At 39.3% G+C, this 20,255-nt stretch overlaps 1 protein-coding gene across 1 annotated transcript; it reads left to right on the top strand.

Moving 5' to 3' along the window:
- The first annotated feature begins 114 nt into the window (after window positions 1-114).
- LOC115590625 (interferon-induced very large GTPase 1-like) lies at window positions 115-14,796 on the top strand. Its single transcript, XM_030432066.1, has 4 exons — window positions 115-320; window positions 1,499-1,759; window positions 2,079-2,339; window positions 10,064-14,796. Exons 1-4 carry the CDS (start codon window positions 194-196, stop codon window positions 14,737-14,739), a joined length of 5,325 nt encoding a protein of 1,774 aa, XP_030287926.1. The 5' UTR covers window positions 115-193; the 3' UTR covers window positions 14,740-14,796.
- The last annotated feature ends 5,459 nt before the right edge of the window (window positions 14,797-20,255 follow it).

Genomic DNA, 20,255 nt, shown 5'->3' with positions numbered 1-20,255 from the left:
AAACACTGGCAGAACATGAATTTTCTGTTCTAAGTGAAACTATTCCATTATTCCCACAGAGCCCAGCCCTCCTGTGCAGGTTGCAGTCTATCAGGTCAGCAGTCAGTCACTCTCTCTGCGATGGGACCCCGCTGCTGGTGAGGTGGAGAGTTACATTGTAACGTGTTGCCATGAGGGAGAAATTGTGAAAGAGATGACAACGGACACAAACAACGTGACTCTCAGCAACCTGAGTCCAGGAGTGTGTTACTCTCTGCAGGTTTCTGCACAACTGAGGAATGGAAGAAAAAGCGAGCCAGCTGTAACATCTGCACACACAAGTAAGTTAAAGAAAATCACAAGTGCATCAAAAATTGAAGAACTCTATTTTTCAAAATAAATTCGGGGAAGTAGAGGCAAATGAAACCCCATAGAAATAAAACTCTAAAAGTTAAATTAAAGTAATATTAAGACCTCTTTGACTGATGGATCTGTCAGTCTCTATTTCACAACTAATGTCAAACTAATACAATCCCTCAGTAAATGAATAATTACACTATGAATACCTTTGGTCATGACTACAAGTCCACTCATGATATTAATAGAGACAAAATTATAAAGATCATTATTTTTCTACACTATAAAATATATGGCCACGATAAAACTTGAAGAAGAAAATTTTATACGTTTATTTAAAACACATAAATCTATCCGACGGACCAAATCTGGGTTTGATTCTGCAGGTTGTTGCCTAAGTTCAAAAACTTCTGTCGGTTTCTGGAATACTACCATATTCAGCCAGTACTGATTTTCTCAAGTACTGATAATTTTCAGAGTTCAAAATGTACCAGGTCTGCACTGATACATACCGATTCCAGGAAATAGCCACAGCTTTGCAAGCTGAGTCTGACATTAACAAAGATTCTCGTCCTCTCCTGCATTGTCATTACCAAAGAAACTGCCAGTGATGTAAACAGAAACAATAACCTTAACTGTAGGGGGCTGTATTTCTCACTTATAAGACATTTATTCAGGGATGCTTTTTATTACAGAACAATTAAATACAATTCGATATGGTTTCGATACGATGCAATTGTTGGACATGTTGCTTTTGTTTCCTTGTCAACGCACTGCTAATGTTTCTGTGCCCCATCTCCTGAAAGTCTCGTGCTGACCTTTGAACCTTTACAAGAGTTTGAAAACACTCAGAGGAAGTAGCAGCATAGCAGCTTCACTCAACTGATTCATAACATTAAAATGTGGCCATCGACCAGTTCAGAGTACATTTAGATTGATCCAGAGGTCCACAAATAGGTGAAGTCGTACTATAAATTTCAAAACCAAATTCTGATTCATATGGGTGATTTGTTTCACCCCTAATTAACTGTAGAACAATATCATTTATAATACTGTGTGACAGGTTCAAGTTCCAAATTCAACAAATGATTGATCCAATGTAATGCTAATTAATACATGCTATAATGTGGAGATATACTGAGATGCACTTCTCTTTTGACAGATGTCCCTCCACCAGAAATAACAGTTCTCAGTGTTGGTCAGGAGACTGTTTCCTTTGGTATACCACTCACTGATGACTCTGTTAAGTATACACTGGAATTAGACTACTGCTGTGACACACAGAGAGACAGTTTGATCAGAGACGACTCGAGCACTGTGGAGGTTGAGGGACTGATTCCTGGGACTGAGTATACTTTCAGCATCACAAGGATTGCAGAAAATGGAAATCGAAGCAAAGCAACCTCGCTGTCTGTCATCACAGGTAGATGTGAAAAACAAATGAATAAATAAAAAACTAAACAGAACTAAAACTAAAAAGTGTTGTCTGAATGGTCTTTGACTTCAATATATGCAAATCTACTTCTTACTAAGAGTTAATCTCTGAATTTATGTTATGAAGTTTCATTTCAGAATAAATAGGTGGTAAAATGTGCTTCAAAGTGCATGAAGTGATTCTATGTGTCATTGTCTTTTATCATATCTCTTGTGTTTGGCAGTCAAACTGCACCTCAATGTGCAGGAAAACACTAATGCAACAAGAATTTTCCATTATAAGTGAAACTATTCCATTATTCCCACAGAGCCCAGCCCTCCTGTGCAGGTTGCAGTCTATCAGGTCAGCAGTCAGTCACTCTCTCTGCGATGGGACCCCCCTGCTGGTGACATGGAGAGTTACATTGTAACGTGTTGCCATGAGGGAGAAATTGTGCAAGAGATGACAACAGACACAAACAACCTGACTCTCAGCAACCTGAGTCCAGGGGTGTGTTATTCTCTGCAGGTTTCTGCACAACTGAGGAATGGAAGAAAAAGCGAGCCAGCTGTAACATCTGCACACATAAGTAAGTTAAAGAAAATCACAAGTGCATCAAAAATTAAAGTATAATTTTCAAAACAAATTCAGACAAGTAGGGGCAACAAGAGGATTGTATTACATGAAATCAAATGCAATCCTATAGAAAGGAATGGAAAGGAATTGATGTGGGTTTGTAGAGACATTGATTGATGGTCACTAAAGTATGAGTGATTCCAGCATGTAATACCATGAACATCCAAAAATCCTAAAAATGATGTTAATTCTAATTTCATTTTAATGTTCCTTGACAGCCAAAGATGGTATGTATTACCTCAGTGTTGAGTACCAGCAATGTCATGAGCAGGTCTGTAGTGGTATTAAAAAGTAAAGGCTGAGTAAATCCTTACATTAGATATCTTAATAAAGACCCATGAGAGCCTTCATCGATGGATGGATCTGTCAGTCTCCATTCCGCCTATTAAAATATTTGTCTGTCAGTTTAACAAAGGTTTGCATTTAAATGTAAACTTTACAGGGGCGGCTGTAGCTCAGTGGGTAGAGCTGTAGCTCAGTGGGTAGAGCTGGTTGACTGGTGACCGGTGATCAGAAGATCACTGGTTCGAATCCCGGCTCCCCAGGGCGGGACTGGGCTACATGTCAAAGTATCCTTGAGCAAGATACTGAACCCCAAAGTTGCTCCTGATGTGCAGTTGGCACCTTGTGTGAAGGCAGCCACTGCCATCAGTAAGGGTCCTGCGATGAGCTGGCGACTCATCCAGGGTGAACCCTGGCCTATGCCCATAGAGTCACTGGATTTGGCCCCAGTAAACCCCGCAACCCCTTAGGGGGGAAAAAGCGGCAACATCCCGCAACCCTCACGGATAAGCGGAAAAGAAAACGGAACGGAACTTTTCTATTTTCTATTACATAAAGTCAAAGGTACACACACGCACACAATATTAAAAGAGACTAAATTATAAATTTTGTCTCTTTTTTTGTCTCATTTTCTTTCTACACTATTCAGGAAAATCAGGCCATGATAAAACTTCAAAAAGAAAAAGCAAGTTGAAAAAGTTCATTTAAAACGCATAAATAATAGGGGGCTGTATTTCTCACTTATAAGGCATTTATTCAGGGATACTTTTTATTATGGAACAATTAAATACAATTGGATATGGTTTAGATACGACAAAATTCATGTAGACACTCATTTTGGATTATAGATGACAAGAAGCCAATTGTATAAAAGTGGCATTGCTTACCTTCTCATAGATATTTCATAAGACCAGAGAAGACTAGGGAATCCTGTGTATTTTTCTTACTATTACGTATATCTGTAACCTTCTCTGCTTATACCTCAGTGCAGTAGGCGATTTGAGGGGGGATTAGGGGGGATGCAGTCCCCCTTGTTAGCAAAATTTCCAAAAAGCATCCCCCTTGTTAACCTGCCATCACTCTCCATCCGCTAGTAGCAAAAGTGTGTTGCAAGTGGTCAAGATCAGCACACAGTGGAGTCAAAGGCACGGCTGCTGTGTGTTCTGGTTGCCTGGTCTATTTTTTACGGAAGCCGCAACAAGCTGCACAGAGCAGGAAGTCAGTGACATAGGAACATGGAGCAGGTAAATCTTCAAAATAAAACACCCTGTGCAAACTCACGATTGTCTCATCTCATTAGCTACCGCTTATCCGTGATGATGTAATTGCTTTATCCCCCCTTTTTCAAGGGGTTGCAATCCCAGTTATCTCTGGGTGAAGGCAGGGTACACCTTGGATGACTCACCTCATTGTCCTTACTGATGTGCAGACTGCACATAACGAGCAATTTGGGGTTAAGTGTCTTGCTCAAGGATACTTTGACATGTAGCCCAGTTCTGCCCCAGGGGAGCTGGGATTCGAACCAGTGACCTTCCGATCACTAGTCCACCTGCTCTACCCACGGAACTGATTGTATAATTACCAGTCCACTTATGTTCTAAAACTAAAATGTTACTTTTTGTGAGTGTTTTTAGTGTGTCATTTCAGAACATGGTGGCTATGTTATGTTGGCAATTGTAATTTTTGTGCTGGTTTATAGTTTAACCCAATGGTCCACAAGGGGGCTGACTATTTGTGACCCCCGAACTGTTATTCCTTCTCCATGTGTTTTGGTTGGGTCAGCATGTGTATAGCGGGACTAGTCTCCATACCAACGATACACAGACAACGTGTTACTGGGTCACTTAATGCAGCGAGCGCAATTTTTAACTTTCACTTTGGTTTTTGGAGCCATTCACATATTGACATTTCACCGGCTGTAGGAGCCTAGATTGAATGAAAATGGCGTGTTCCAAATTCACTGCTAAAAGAAAAGTGGAAAGTGAAAATCCGCAATTCGAAGAAGAATGGACTGAAGAATTTGCATTCATTCTCCCTCCAACCAGCACAAGACCCATGTGCTTAATATTCCAGGAGACTATAGCTGTGATGAAGATTTACAATTTGAAACGGCATTATGAGATGAAGCGTAGGAATTCACATGCTTAGATTAATATCAATTATCAGATTACCATATTATTTTTTGTTGTTCTTCCCTCTGAATTTTTTTTCTAATTACCCCAAGCATGTTTTTCTGTATTATAGGTTTTAAATATAAGGTTTTCATATCGGACAATATATACACCGTTATTGATAATTGAAAATTAATCGGCCTATGGATAAATTGGTTGTGCTCTATTATTTCGTGCAATATGGGGGTCATTTAACTTAAAAGGACCCTGCTTGTAGTGTGCTGTGAGAAACATGGGAAACACTGCCTGAATAAACTCAGTCCACTGCATACAATTTATAGGTGCATTTACTGATTACTTTAATACAGTTATAAAAAGACAATTGTAGTGGGGAGAGAAGAAAGATAACTGGATAAAACGGAATTGTAGACATAGAAATATCACAGTTATGGTTAAGGCATACTGCAACAATGTTCTTTGGGAGGTATTTGGGTGATGCTTTCATTTGGCCACCCCCCCCTGTTAATAATTAACAAATCACCTACTGCTTCAGTGTATAAAAAGACATCTGTTGTCTCATCCTGGATATGAGGAAAAACGATCCTGTTGTCTGGATCTCCATGAGCAGGGTCTCTCTGAGCTATGTCTATCTGCATTGGATCTCTCTGAAGTGGAGGTCCCTGACTGTATGCTTCCTAGTAATAATCAATGCGTAAAATCACACCTATAATTAACAATCAGACAAATATTTACTACTGATAACAAAGTCAAAAGATTAATGTAACAGCCTGCACTGTGCTGCAACTACAGTTAACAGTCAACAGTGTGCAGTGTAGTTCAATTCAGCACATTGTTTAAGTAGACAGTGACAGTTAACAGTGTGCAGTATTACCAGCAGTCACAGAATACAGCTAATGATAGCAATGCATATAAAAGCAGACAGGTTATAAGTCCTTGGCACTAAAATGGGCATTAGATGTTGGGATTCCCTTAGACCTCACCGAGTGGTGGCTGGAATAAGTGTTCAGTCTCTGTGCATATGTTTCGCATGTTCTTCATAGTGCTAGCTTTACTTGTATCCTTGTTGCCTGCACAGGTTTCACCAGGTGAACGCTAAGATATTGTACGTTCTGCCACTGCACTTAAAGGCTCCTCCACCGAGCTTACAAACGGCCTGATTCTTGTCCAACTTTCCATCTGACTTATAAAATCCAAATAGTTTCCAAACTTTTGTTTTTAGATTTGAGGGTATATTGTAAATCTTGCCAGCATTGTTGGACATGTTGCTCTTGCTTTCTTGGCAATGCTATGCTAATGTTTCTGTGCTGCGTCTCCCGAGAGTCTCGTGCTGACCTTTGAACCTTTAAAAGAGTTTAAAAAAGGCTCAGAGGAAGTAGCAGCATAGCAGCTTCACTCAGCTGATTCATAACTTTAAAATCAGGCCATTGACCAGAAAGGCCGTAACCAGGATTTTAGAAATACTGAGGTCATAATTGCGGAGGTCCGAACATAGGCAAAGTTTCAGCGGGCGGGTCCATAAGGAAATGTGTATTTGTAACTGACACTGTGTGTGTATGTTGACCAACCTTCGAGAGGGCAGCTACAGCAGAGTACAGTACAGATGTGGAGATATGAAGGCAGTCAGAGCCACCATGCATGTAGACTAACTGAAATTGTATGATTGTTGATTTTTGACAGTACACTGATTCCAATTAACATAAATGCCCTAACATTAGCAAAGTTTCAGAGATTATCTAGCCTAGATTTAATGGGGCATAATGCAAGACAAGATTCCACTTGTCTCTCCTGCCAAGAAGGAATAAGGAAGAAAATAATATACACCTCCTTAATATCAACTTTAAGACACACTTAAATAACTCAAAAACTAAATAATGCAAACTCAAACACAAACAGTACATGAACACAAGCAAAATGTAAGTCATACAATTTCACCATTGGATACTACTAGACATGTTGTTAAGTTAAGTTACATTAAGATTGAGAGGACATCATTGTTTAACGTCAGTGTGTTTGGGACATTGATAATCCTATCCTGGGGCAGCACCTGGTCTTCTCATTTACCTTTCTTTCCTTTTCTCCCCCTCTCGTCCTCTTCTTGCCTTACTGTCTTCTTCCCAAAGGAGAGCAGGGTTTGTTACTCTCTTCATTATGTCTGAAGAAATTAAACACACAACAACTCAGCTGAGTTGATAAAATAACTTTAACAGCGATGGGTAACATTGTATTACTGGCCTGGCCTCTGTTAGGATTAACATTATAAAAACTAGTTTTAGAGTTCCAGAAGAAACTATGTTTGCTTGCCGAAGTCTTGACGACTATGTTTAAAACTATGTTTAAAAGTATTTTTAATAGCCTATAGTTAGTATAGGTTATTAAAACATCTAGTAGGTACAGAAATCACTGAAGTAGTAGCAGCAGCAGCACTAGATACAGTCAAAGAACTGCATAACTGCAAAAAATGATCAAGCATTGGCTTATAAATTAGCTAGCTAACATCAGTCAACATGATTTATCTTCCCTCTGCTTTCAATGCTTCGGACTACAAATCCTTACCGCAAGGCTCCCTGGCATTATTTACCGACCAACAACATACGTGAAAGGGGTTCACCCCGAAGGTAATCATAAACTTCGTGGAGGAAACATCTCCCCTGCGCTTTCCGACCACGTCCGGGAGCCGAACAGGAGTGTAACAAGAGTTTTTAATCCGTTATTGTGTATATACGCTTACGGTTGCCAAATGCAGCAGTCTGGGCTGGAGCAGAGACAGTGGATTTATTGAAGATTTTCCTCTTCCCACAAACCAGTGCAATGACCAAAGATGGTATATTTAGGACAGGATAATCCACTCTCTAACCCATGGTGATGATCAGACAGAGGAGCAAGTGGTTCCCGTACAAAATAAAGTCATTTGTCGGCAGTTATTACCCTCTTTTTTTTCCACTGAGATAAAATACAGAGGACATGACCTCGGTGTCTTCAATGGTAGTTACGGCCCTGTTGACCAGTTCACAGTACATTTAGGTTGATCCAGAGGTCCACAAATAGGTGAAGTCTTTCTATGAAATTAAAAACCGAATTCTGATTTATATTGGTGATTTGTTACACCCCTACTTAACTGTAGAGCAATATCAGTTATAATACTGTGTGACAAGTTCAAGTTCCAAATTTAACAAATGACTGATCCAATTTAATGCTAATTAATACATGCTATAATGTGGAGATATATTGAGATGCACTTCTCTTTTGACAGATGTCCCTCCACCAGAAATAACAGTTCTCAGTGTTGGTCAGGAGACTGTTTCCTTTGGTATACCACTCACTGATGACTCTGTTAAGTATACACTGGAATTAGACTACTGCTGTGACACACAGAAAGACAGTTTGATCAGAGACGACTCCAGCACTGTGGAGGTTGAGGGACTGATTCCTGGGACTGAGTATACTTTCAGCATCACAAGGATTGCAGAAAAAGGAAATCGAAGCACAGCAACCTCGCTGTCTGTCTTCACAGGTAAATCTGAAAAACAAATTAATACAAGAAAAATCAAACAGAACTAAAATTAAAAAGTGTCGTCTGAATGGTGGAAAACATATGAAATGTACTTCTTACTAAGATGTAATCTCTGAATTTATATTGTGAAGGTTCATTTCAGAATAAAGAGGTGGTAAAATGTTCTTCAAAGTGCATGAAGTGATTATATGTGTAATTGTCTTTTACCATATATCTTGTGTTTGGCAGTCAAACTGCACCTCAAAGTGCAGGAAAACATTGACGGAACATGAATTTTCAGTTCTAAGTGAAACTATTCCATTATTCCCACAGAGCCCAGCCCTCCTGTGCAGATTGCAGTCTATCAGGTCAGCAGTCAGTCACTCTCTCTGCGATGGGACCCCCCTGCTGGTGACGTGGAGAGTTACATTGTAACATGTTGCCATGAGGAGGAATTTGTCCAAGAGATCATAACAGACACAAAAAACCTCACTCTCAGCGACCTGAGTCCAGGAGTGTATTACTCTCTGCAGGTTTCTGCACAACTGAGGAATGGAAGAAAAAGCGAGCCAGCTGTAACATCTGCACACACAAGTAAGTTAAAGAAAATCACAAGTGCATCAAAAAATGAAGAATTATTTTTCAAAATCAATTCAGAAATGCAGGGGCAACAAGAGGATTATATTACATGAAATCAAATACAATCCTATAGAAATAAAACTCTAAGTGAAATTAAAGTAATATTAAGACCCTCGCTATCCTGTTGTCTGGATCTCCATGAGCAGGGTCTCTCTGAGCTATGTCTATCTGCATTGGATCTCTCTGAAGTGGAGGTCCCTGACTGTATGCTTCCTAGTAATAATCAATGCGTAAAATCACACCTATAATTAACAATCAGACAAATATTTACTACTGATAACAAACTCAACTTGAATTAACAGTGTGCACTGTGCTGTAACTGTCACTAAACAGTAAACAGTGTGCAGTGTGATTCAATTCAGCACATAATTTCAGTAGACAGTAACAGTTAACAGTGTGCAGTATTACCAGCCATCACAGAATACAGCTAATTATAGCAATGCATAGAAAAGCAGACAAGTTACCCTAAACAATACAAAGGTATCAATGCTTTGATTACCTTAGACCTTGAGGAGTTGTGCCTAGAAAAAGTCTGTCTTGTGTGCTCTTGCTAGTGCTAGCTTTACTTGCATCCTCATCATCTGCACAGATTTCACTAGCCATGGAAGTTGATTTAACAAAATGAACTCAAAGGAACGTTTTATTGGTTGTACAAAGGATAAAAGTCATACTTTGAAATGGTATCACCCTTTTTTACATAACAATATGCCTATAACAATATGCACTGTTGATACTATATATACTTACCGTATATTTAATCATGATAACATGTTTTCCTTACATTGAAATTGCAGTGATCTCATTTTATTATAAAATGGATTTTGTTGTCATAACATGGAAAGAGATTTAATGTAATGATAATTGTTCTAGACACAAGTTTTAAGTGGATGGGCAGATTTATTACCTAACTGACTGACATGTTATCTTTAACTCTTGCTGCTACTTGAATTTCTTTTGTAATCCTATCATGATGTATGTAGCATACTTAAGCTCCAATGAAAAGATGAGATGGAAAATTGTGCAGAAGGCAGCATTTCCTAACATCTCAGCATGCAAAGATGCATTTATTCATGTGTCAATAAAATGTGACACCTATAACACTGCTAGAAGTAACAAACATCTCTATATCCACAGAGACACAGCTGGAGAGTTTACTGGAGGATCTGGGGTTGGAGCAGCACTACAAAGAGAAGCTGTCACTGAGCACAATACTTCAGATTGATGAGAAGACCATCACTGATGAACCTGCCAAGTGTAATTCAGATCTTCCATGGTATTTTCTGAAGAAACTCATGATGGTTAATGTGACAGCTAGGAATGTGAAATGTGTATCTGGTTGTGAGTCAGCCTGTGATGGTGCATCAGGAAAGACAGAATTAGATCTTGATAATCTGTTTAATACTGAAGATTCAGATGACATGTTGAACCCCCTCGACATTATCACAGCTCTCTTCCTGTGCTCTGATGGTTTTGTACAGCAGGAAATGGCTCTCAAAATGTCCATGTGTCAGTTTTCTGTGCCTCTGCTGCTCCCTGATTGTGACACAAAGCAATGCACACTCATGCTTTGGGCCATGAGAGACATTGTTAAAAAGCACAGACCTCAGTCACTTTCAGAATCCAAGGGCTTTATTGAAGACAGAATTGTTGTCTCTGAACTTCCAATGATATCTTTTGTGAGACTGGGTGAGTGCTCCTTGTCCAAGTCAGAGATCCTCAATAAGCTTCTGAGCAATTCTCAGCAGTACCATGACACATTTGTTCACTCTAACATGGAGTGTGGTGACAGTCCAAGGAGAATATCCAATGGATTGGCTGAAATTTCTTGGTACCTTCCTTGTGGGAACAAAAACATGGACATTTTCAGTGAGCCAGTAGCTGTAGCTAACCTTCGTGGGGACATTGCTTCATTTGAAACACAATTTTCCTTTTTGTGTCAGACATCTGCAGCAGTTTTTGTGTTCTTTAACAGTCTAGACTCTGACTGTAAGCCTCTTATGAACCAACACCACAAGGCAGAGATCTTCTTGGTGGGAAACCATCAAAGCACTCACTCCAGTATGGATGCTCTTAAAAAGGTAGCAACAAAGCTGGGCTTGACTAACAACAACATCCTTCTGAAAGCAAAGCACATGAATGATGCAGACTTTGTTAAGAAATTGCGAATCACAGTTAGAGATTTATTGAAGAGCTCAAACGGGAAGATGGTAATTGAGCAGATGGCTGACATTGCCCATGAACTGGGAATATGGGTTGATGAAGACTGTCCAGAATGCCAGACTGCCAAGAACAATGCTGATGCCATCACTGCAGAAATCCAAGACATCTTGAAATATAAAGAAACTCAGCTACCCCTACAGGATCAAATATGGAAGGAACTGTCTCGCTTAGAGAAGGAAGAATTTCGGCTTCGAGGAGTTGGGTCTGAAAACATAGAACAGTACAAAAGTGATCTTCAGATAAAGAAAGACAAACTTCGGAAAGAACAGAACTCTCATGACATGTCAAATGCAATGACATTATTCATCCAAGCAATATCAAGCCCAGGAACAGAGAGATCCTACTTCCTGAAATGGCTGCGAATGAAACTCGATAACTTGTCTCGAAAAAAACTGTCTGACCTCAGGGAGCAGTACAAAGAAAAATCCAAAAATTCTGAGAACAAAGAGGAAATCAAAGAGATTGACAGACAGCTTTCCAACAGCTCACTGGGGACTGAACACTTCTTCCGTGAAATGGGTCAGATCTATGAAGCTTCACTTTCCCTTCCAGAAACAAACCCCTCTCGTCAACAGTTACAGCATCTGCCTAAGCTGTGTGCAGGATTGTTGCTTGATGGATTTCCCCTTGAGCTTGTCGATGGAGATGCATCCAACATACCTCTCAGATGGGTGAGTGATGTTCTCTCTCAGCTCAATGACCTGGTGTCTCCTAAGAACAAGATACTGGTAGTCACAGTTCTTGGCGTTCAGAGCACAGGGAAGTCCACTCTCCTCAACACCATGTTTGGAGTGCAGTTTGCAGTCAGCAGTGGTCGATGCACTCGAGGTGCCTTCATGTTGCTCATCAGAGTCAATGAAGATGTTAAAAAAGTTCTCAACTGTGACTTTATTGTGATCATTGACACTGAGGGCTTAAAGTCACCAGAACTCGCACAACTGGACAACAGCTATGAGCACGACAATGAGCTTGCAACACTTGCTGTGGGGCTGAGTGACATCACCATTATCAATATTGCCATGGAGAACTCAACAGAAATGAAAGACATCCTACAGATAGTGGTGCATGCTTTTCTCAGGATGACAGAGGTGGGCAAAAAGCCCAAATGTCAGTTTGTTCACCAGAATGTGTCAGATGTTTCAGCCCATGAGAAGAACTTACGAGACAGGAAACTGCTCTTGCAGCAGTTAAATGAGATGACGCAGGCAGCAGCCAAAATGGAAAAGAAAGAGGAGAACAAGGGCTTCACTGATGTGATGGATTACAGTCCAGATACTGGGAACTGGTACGTTCCTGGTCTCTGGAATGGAAACCCACCAATGGCACCAGTCAATGCAGGGTACAGTGAGGCTGTTTATCAGCTCAAGAAAAACATTATCCAAATGTTAGGAAGTTGTGAGTTGTCAGCTAACAATATCTCTGATTTTACAAAGTGGACAAAAAGCCTGTGGAATGCAGTGAAGCATGAAAACTTCATCTTCAGCTTCAGAAACAGCCTGGTGGCTGATGCATACATGAGGCTGTGCACAGAATTCAACAAATGGGAATGGGAATTCAAAAAAGAGATGTACAAGTGGGTTACAGAAGCTGACACAAAGATTTCCAACTTTGGCACAGTTGCTGGAAAATCTGAGACATCTAACATGTCAGATTTTCTCACTAATTTAAAAAGTGAAGCTTGCACAGTGCTGTCTGAATGGGAGACAAAGCTTCTTGAAAATCTGGCAGAGTACTTCAAGCAAACAGAGGGTCACGTCTATCTAGTTGAAGGATACAGAGAAGACTTTGCGAACAGTGCAAAGAGCCTTCGACGAGAAATGGAGAACTCTGTAATCAATCAGCTCACAGCGACAGCTGACATCAGACAGGGAATGACAGAAATTGACAGAATCAAGGACAATCACAAAAAGCAGTTAGAGGGAAGAGTTTATGCATTGATTAAAGAATGTCGGCAAAAAAATGTCAAGATGACAGACAAGGAGCTGGATGACAAATTTGATAAGATGTGGAAAAAAGCAGAGAATGAACTATCTTTTCCGCAGCAAGAGGTCACAAATGTCATTGCAAAAGTCACCTCTGCCTTGAGAACAAATCTATCACACAGGGGTGGTGCACCCAAACTGTTCAGTCAAAAAAATCTGCACGATTGTGGACAGGGGCCTTTCAAATATACTGTGGAAGGATTTTTTAAGCAGATTACACACCAAGTCAGCAAATTCTTTGTTGAAGATCACGTAATGGCTTTACAAAAGATAGCTGACCGCATCATCGCGGACTGCACAGAGTTTGTGACTGACAAAGTGAAAAGAAAAAGCAACTACCACGACACTTACATCCAGGAGATCCTACACAAGATTGATGAGAAGCTGCAAAACAGTCAGACTAAGAAGATAGAGATTGAGTTTGAAGTTCCTCTCAAACAGCACATCTGTGGATTTGCAGCCAGACAGTTTCAGAAAATGCATGAAGATTTCCTGCGTGAGAATGATCCCTCCAGATGTCTGAATCAAAACAAAAAAACCTTTTGTGATGATTTTAAGGATGTGTTCCATGAACGAGACCAGTGCCAGAAGAAGGCAGAAGAATTCACAGAACACTGTTTGAGGCCTGCAATTGAGGACTATGTCAGCCGCTCCTTGGGTCCTGATATCATTGGTGAAATGAAGACAAAGTTTGAGTTCAGCACACGGATGTTCTTCCAGTATTCAATTTTACTGGATTTGCTCTCAAAGAAGGACTTTAAAAAGTATCAGAGCTACATCTGCTCATATGAGGAGTATGCCAATGAATGGGTTTATGACCGCATAGTGGAACACTTCTCAAATCAGCGCACAATGTTTGAGTTTGAAGATCAACATCTCCAATCAAGAATCATAAGCATAAATATTGCTATCAACGAAGCTAAAACAGAAAAGAGTGGCAACCTGAAGACATTTGTTGAAAATGTCTGTCAGAAACTTGTTGATAAACTGGTCATTTCCCAGGATGCTCTTGGTGCTTTCATGATCCTGAACAATGCTGACCAGGAACAGTTTGCTAAATGGCTCACTGAGTGTGTGAAGGACATGGAACAAGCTCTTAGGAAGAAGTTCAAAGAAACAAGCATCCAAATGAAACTAGAATCTCTTTATGTGAAGCCTCAGAGGGAGCTTGTGTCACAAATGATTGGCTGTGGTAAACAGTGTCCATTCTGCAAAGCACCTTGTGAGGCAGGAGGAAGAGAACATACAGAGCATCATACTTCAATACATCGACCACAGGGTCTGGGTAGATACAAGTGGGATGAAACGGAAAAACTTGTCACTGACGTCTGCTCTTCTTCAGTGGTCAGTGACACGCGTTTTCGCAATGCTGACACAAAGGGTGAATGGCACCTTTACAAGCAGTACACAGAAATTTACCCAGACTGGAGAATTGCTCCAGATGCAAGCCTTGAGGCATCAGACTACTGGAAGTATGTGCTGGCAAAGTTCAATGAAGAGTTTGCAGAAGCATATAATGCAAAGCCTGCTGATATTCCATCAACTTGGGAAAACATCACGTACAAGCAGGCAGAGGAGAGTCTGAAAAAGACATTCAACATCAAATGAGAGTACTAACATTCCTCACATGTACAAAGGCATCTTCATAATACCTTTCATAATGGTAGAGATGAATCAGAAACGAGTCACATACTGTATACAAGATGACAAGTTTGAAGATATTATTCAGTACATGCAGATATTTGGTCACTATGGCTTACAATGTGGATATAAGATAAAGTCATGCAATACTGCTTAACTTTAGCTGAAGGTTGCAATAAACCTGTTTAATCAAAATAATCTGACGGTAATAATCAGTGTTTGTAATAATGTCTGGCTGTATCAACATTTTCAAGAGCTATTTTATACATCTGAGTCATTTAACATGTGAAGAACTAATATCTCCAGTTTGATCCGAGTTTGAATTTATAATCTTCGTGTGATCGATGAATGTCATTGTATTGCTACTGAAAAAGATGTACACAGTTAACCAAGGCTGCAGGGTGACAGAAAATTGTTTTTCTTTTCGCCAAATATATGATATATAGTCTTTCATTGTTTATGTGGAAAAACTGATATTTTTTACGTTAAATACTATTTTATTTTTTATACACACGTCAGCATTGCATACCACTGCATATTGCATTGCATTTTTTTTTTTTAAGTAAATGTGATAATTTACTCCTAATTCATTCATTTGATCAAAAATCAGAAACAGTCACACACTGTTTACAAGATGACAATGTTGAAGATAGTGTCAGTACATGTAGACATTTTGCCAATTTGGCTTATGATGTGGATATAAGAGAAAGTCATTGCAAATAGTGCTCATCTTCCACTGAGATTGCAACAAACATAGTAGATAATGATAATCTGCTTTCACTGTCTGTTAATGTTGACCTCATGAATATTTGAAGAGCTTTTTGTGTACTTTGAGTTCATGTAATAGTTAAGAACATGCAAAGTATTTTCAAGTTTGATCTAAGTCTGAATTTGTTGTCTTTGTGTGAAAGTCGAGGCAACAAAATAAGTGGCAAGTTTTTTTTCTTATTTCAAATATCTGATATGTATACTTTAATTGTTAATTTCTGTGAGTTATCTGATGTCAAATATATTTACATTCATAGTCCTTTCTTAGTCACTCAGTCTTTAAAAGTTTTGTTATGATTTACTTTTTTGTTTTCTGTGACATATCTGATTTAAAGCCATTACTTTCTTTCATACATCACTCAGTTAGCATAGATTTATTTGTCATGTTTTAAACAGCATTTAAAGAATGATTTGCCTAAATAGAAATTTAAAATCTATTGTAAAATCTATGTTTCTGTGAAGTATCTGATTCTGAATATTTACCATTTTTATAATAATTAAAATGTCACTCATTCTATATGTGATAGTTAACATGTATAAGTTACTCACTCCTGTTAACTGGATCAATAAAGAGACAAAATAGTCAGACTGGCTATGAATGTCTTTAATGTTTCCCAGATCAGAATCACAGCATACAGTGTATAATAACTTCTAAAGTAAACAGAAATATCATCACCTCATTCATTTATATAGTTTTACTATGCTTTCTTTTAAATAATCATCTATTTAAAAAATCCATTATTTAACATTTTTCTTCATCTCAAGTCTTGGGTTTCTGAATTCAACAAAGAATGTAAAAACAAGACAACAGGTGCATCTTCGCAATGGAGACCAAGCTGAAGGTTTATGTTGAGTGTGTCACTGTCTTCATGTATGTTTAGCACTGTGGGATGTTAACCATGTACTTCCATTCCCCACTGACCTGACACAGCATCTCTAAATACTGCACCTGTTGTCTTTGTTGTCAGAAAAAAAGCATTTCATTTATTCCCTCAAAAAAAAAGGAAAACAAACAAGAAACTTATTATTTACAAATATTTTGTCTGTTTGAATCTGAAACTTAAAAATGTTTTGATCCTCTTCCAGATGTTCTGTCCGTCTCTGTCCTGCCACCCGGTTTGGTATTTTTCCTCTCACATCCATTTTCCTCAGAGTGGGCAGACTGCAGTGAATCTGTCACAATAGCGCCCTCTAGTGTTATCTTATAAAATAGACAAGGACAAAGAACAGAGAAAACTAAATACCTTTGTTACTGTTCTCACCTCCAGTGGTGTCATTGTAGCTGTGTTGTGGTGAGGTTTACTTCACAAGCCCTCACTGCCCCCTTACCTTCAGGAGTGAGTACAAAAGGGTTCACATGGATCTGATCAGACATGTCAGATCATCTGTAGCAAGGTGTCCTCCTGGCAAACATTGTGGGTAGAAAGATGGCCATGCCTTTTAATGTCCTTATTTACCAGAGATCAGTTCATCCTCCCTTTTGATTTCTACATTTAAGGCTGTGAGTCTTTCCTCTCTCTTCCCAGAGTCTCATTTCCACAGTGCACACCTGTTGTTGTGCTGCTGTCCATCTTCTGTTCCTCAGCATTTATCCACCTGCAGCACAACCAAGTCAGTTGTTTTGTGTTTTACATTGTGCACATTTCCCTTCCAGTGGGCCTACAAAACCTCTGACAGGAGCAGCCAGGCAGAGTTCATTTTATACCTGACCTCATCAGGAAAATGTGTGAATCTAATAAACATCGTGTATTTCAAACTAATTAATGAACTGTCTGAATTCTGCATCACAGCAGGGAACACAACTTTGTACCATGCCATGTGAGAAAGGTCGCAGCAGGTCTTATGGGGACAATTCCTGTAAACTGAATCTTCATTTCTGAGAGAGCACATGATCATTCAAGGGTTTATGTAAAGCGAAAGTGAAAGTGGTCTTCACCCACCCCTATAAAAAGACCGCTCTGCATTGTACGACCACACCCGCATTTGGCACATGCCATGTACGCGAAAGAGCGGTGCTCCATCTGCAGGACACATTTTTACAATGCAAAGTTGAAAAGAAGAAACTCCTGAATACAAGAAGAGAATTTCTCCACTGGCCCATCTCTTGTACTAAGGTGGGTTTATGTTTGTTTGCAGTGATGTTTCTGTCATGTGTCTGATGGGAGGATGTGAGCATGCTATTATTATAGACTACAACACGTTATTAAGTGTCACTGTCTGTTGATCAACATATTGTTAGTGCTCTGAATGTGCACAGTGTCGCTGAGGATCATAAATGTGGTTTTGATGTGTTGTATTAACCTGTGGTTGACACGGTGACAGCTGGAAAAACAGAGTGTCTTTGAGTGTAGTTAACATTAAACCGTTAGTTTGACATCAGCTGCTCCCACATACATTATGTATAATGAAGACCACATACATTATGTATAATGTATGTGGGATCTCGACTACCAGTGTAAATGTAGTTGTGTGAACCAGAAACGGGTCCAAATGTGGACATGTTTTCCATGTTAATCCTGTGAGGCCATCTGCCACACTGGTAGGTAGAGGTTTATATCGAAAATAGTTTTCTGATGAAAGAAAAAGAGAAAAAGAAAAAAAGAAACGTCTCAGAGAGTTTCCGCCTCGTTTTGGTCTCAATTTCGGGTGAGCTCTCTCTCCATAGTGCAGACCAGAGGTTACTGATAGGCGGACCGCGGTCCAGGTCCGGACCCAGACGTCGTCCTATACGGACCAGCACCTGTAATTGATACAATATTGAGAATTATTACATGTTGACGAAACGTTTCTATTTCAACTGGCGCAGCTTTTCCAGCATTTACGGCTCAGTTTTAGCGGGCCCGCGACACTAACAGACCGCATGCGTTGTAAATCATTTCCAGCTACTCAGCCAATCAAATCAGCGCATTCGGACAAGCGGGGCGACTCTAGTGTGTGAGAGGAGCATGAGTCAGAAAACAAAATGTCCAGCTGACAGTGGGTGACAATGTTTTTTTACATTTTTTAATTTGTTAAGATTGTTGAGATGAGAAAAGAACATTCATTTATTATCAGAATACTTATTTATAATTCCTTCAAAATTGACAATACATATTGTTGAAATATAGAATTGTACATTATTTAATACTCCAGTGAATTGTTGAGCACATACAGATGTTAATACAACTACTAGGCTTCCTCAACATACTGTACATGGCACTGAATCATAATTTCATTTAGTTATTATGATGATCTGGATCTTTGCTAGAGGACAGTTTTATATTCTATCTGGACCTTCCTGAATTTTAAATGAATACCTCTGGCCTTGACTGTATTTCCATCCCCTTCTGTCAGTGTCAGAGTTTGACCCTCTTCACACTTTTTATCATTTTTCTTTCAAACAATAACTATATCCCATGAATTCCTAGATAGGCAAATTTGAAAATTGTATAAAAAAAAACTCAGCAAACTCTACCACAATTTAATGGATTTATTTGTATGATTTTCATGTTTTTTTCACTGCAGATTGTTTTTGTATGACTATTTAAATATTAAAGACGTGACATTTGAGGGATGTTACGACCCCTGCTTCAGACTATGAATAATATACACAATGCCATACTACCAGGCCCAGACTGTAAAACACATGACATTATTTTTATTGATAGGAAACAAAGCATTGTCATAATTGTCTGTCCCTCTCTTAAGAACAATTATTGTTACATTTCAGGAAAGTTCAGAGGGACTTTTGGAAATTTGGCAAAAATGTCCACTTGAATCAGAGATGAACTGTTTAGGTTTTGGGGGACAAAGGTCATTGCGACCTCATAAACCACATTTTTGGCCGTAACTCATGCAGTTATATCCAAAAAGACAATGTTCAACTGCTCTGACAACATATTGTTCTGCAGAAAGACGTTTCTGGCCATTATTCAACCCTACATTATTCTGTGCTATGGGGTTAATATCTGCAAAAAGCATCTGCATTTAGAATTGTTTTTTTCTTTGCACAAACATCTATTCCATATTTGAATTGTGTCAGCTGTAACAGCCTAAACTTTGCGTTCTGTCTGGACCATCACCAAAATGTCAAGATGATCTTTGCCACATTGTTCCGTATGTTTACTAAAAATCATGTAACTTCCAGTAATCGTTCCAAAGCTTCTGTGCTTGTGTGCTTGTGTGCTTGTGTGTGGTAACTCGTGCATGTATGTTTGTGTGCTGTTCTTTTTTGCTGAAATCACAAGTGTCGGTTTGGTGTGTGGGTTTCCTGTTCTTCACGGTTTTGGAAAGTCCCGGCATCTTTATGCGGTTATGTGCGTGTGTGCTTATTAAGTATGATGTTATCAGTATTTCTGAATCCCTGTTTATCTCAGACTCCAAAAACAGAATAACAATAACATTCATCAATACTGGCCACTTAGTCAGACCAGATTTCTCAATACATGTTTCTCACTGTCAATATAGTGGTCACCTCCATCACACTTGTTTTTACACACTACTTGTCAGTCTTGTAAGACACGGATGTTACTTGTGAGGAAGAAAATACACATTTGGAGTGACGGGGCCCTTTGACCTCCAGACCTTAAATGGTGATTCCTGTCCGTCTCCTATCCCTTAATCAAAAGACATCCAGGGCCAATTTGATCACTATGTTAAATGCGATCAAACTAATGTGATCAGCTGTGATGAGCTAATCACACTCCCCACAGTGCGCCCCCCCCCTCCCCTTCCTT

This window comes from Sparus aurata, chromosome 10 (assembly GCF_900880675.1).
Source record: "Sparus aurata chromosome 10, fSpaAur1.1, whole genome shotgun sequence".
Taxonomy (NCBI): domain Eukaryota; kingdom Metazoa; phylum Chordata; class Actinopteri; order Spariformes; family Sparidae; genus Sparus; species Sparus aurata.
Note: the sequence above shows the minus strand (reverse complement) of the source record. Positions and strands in the feature narration are given on the sequence as shown.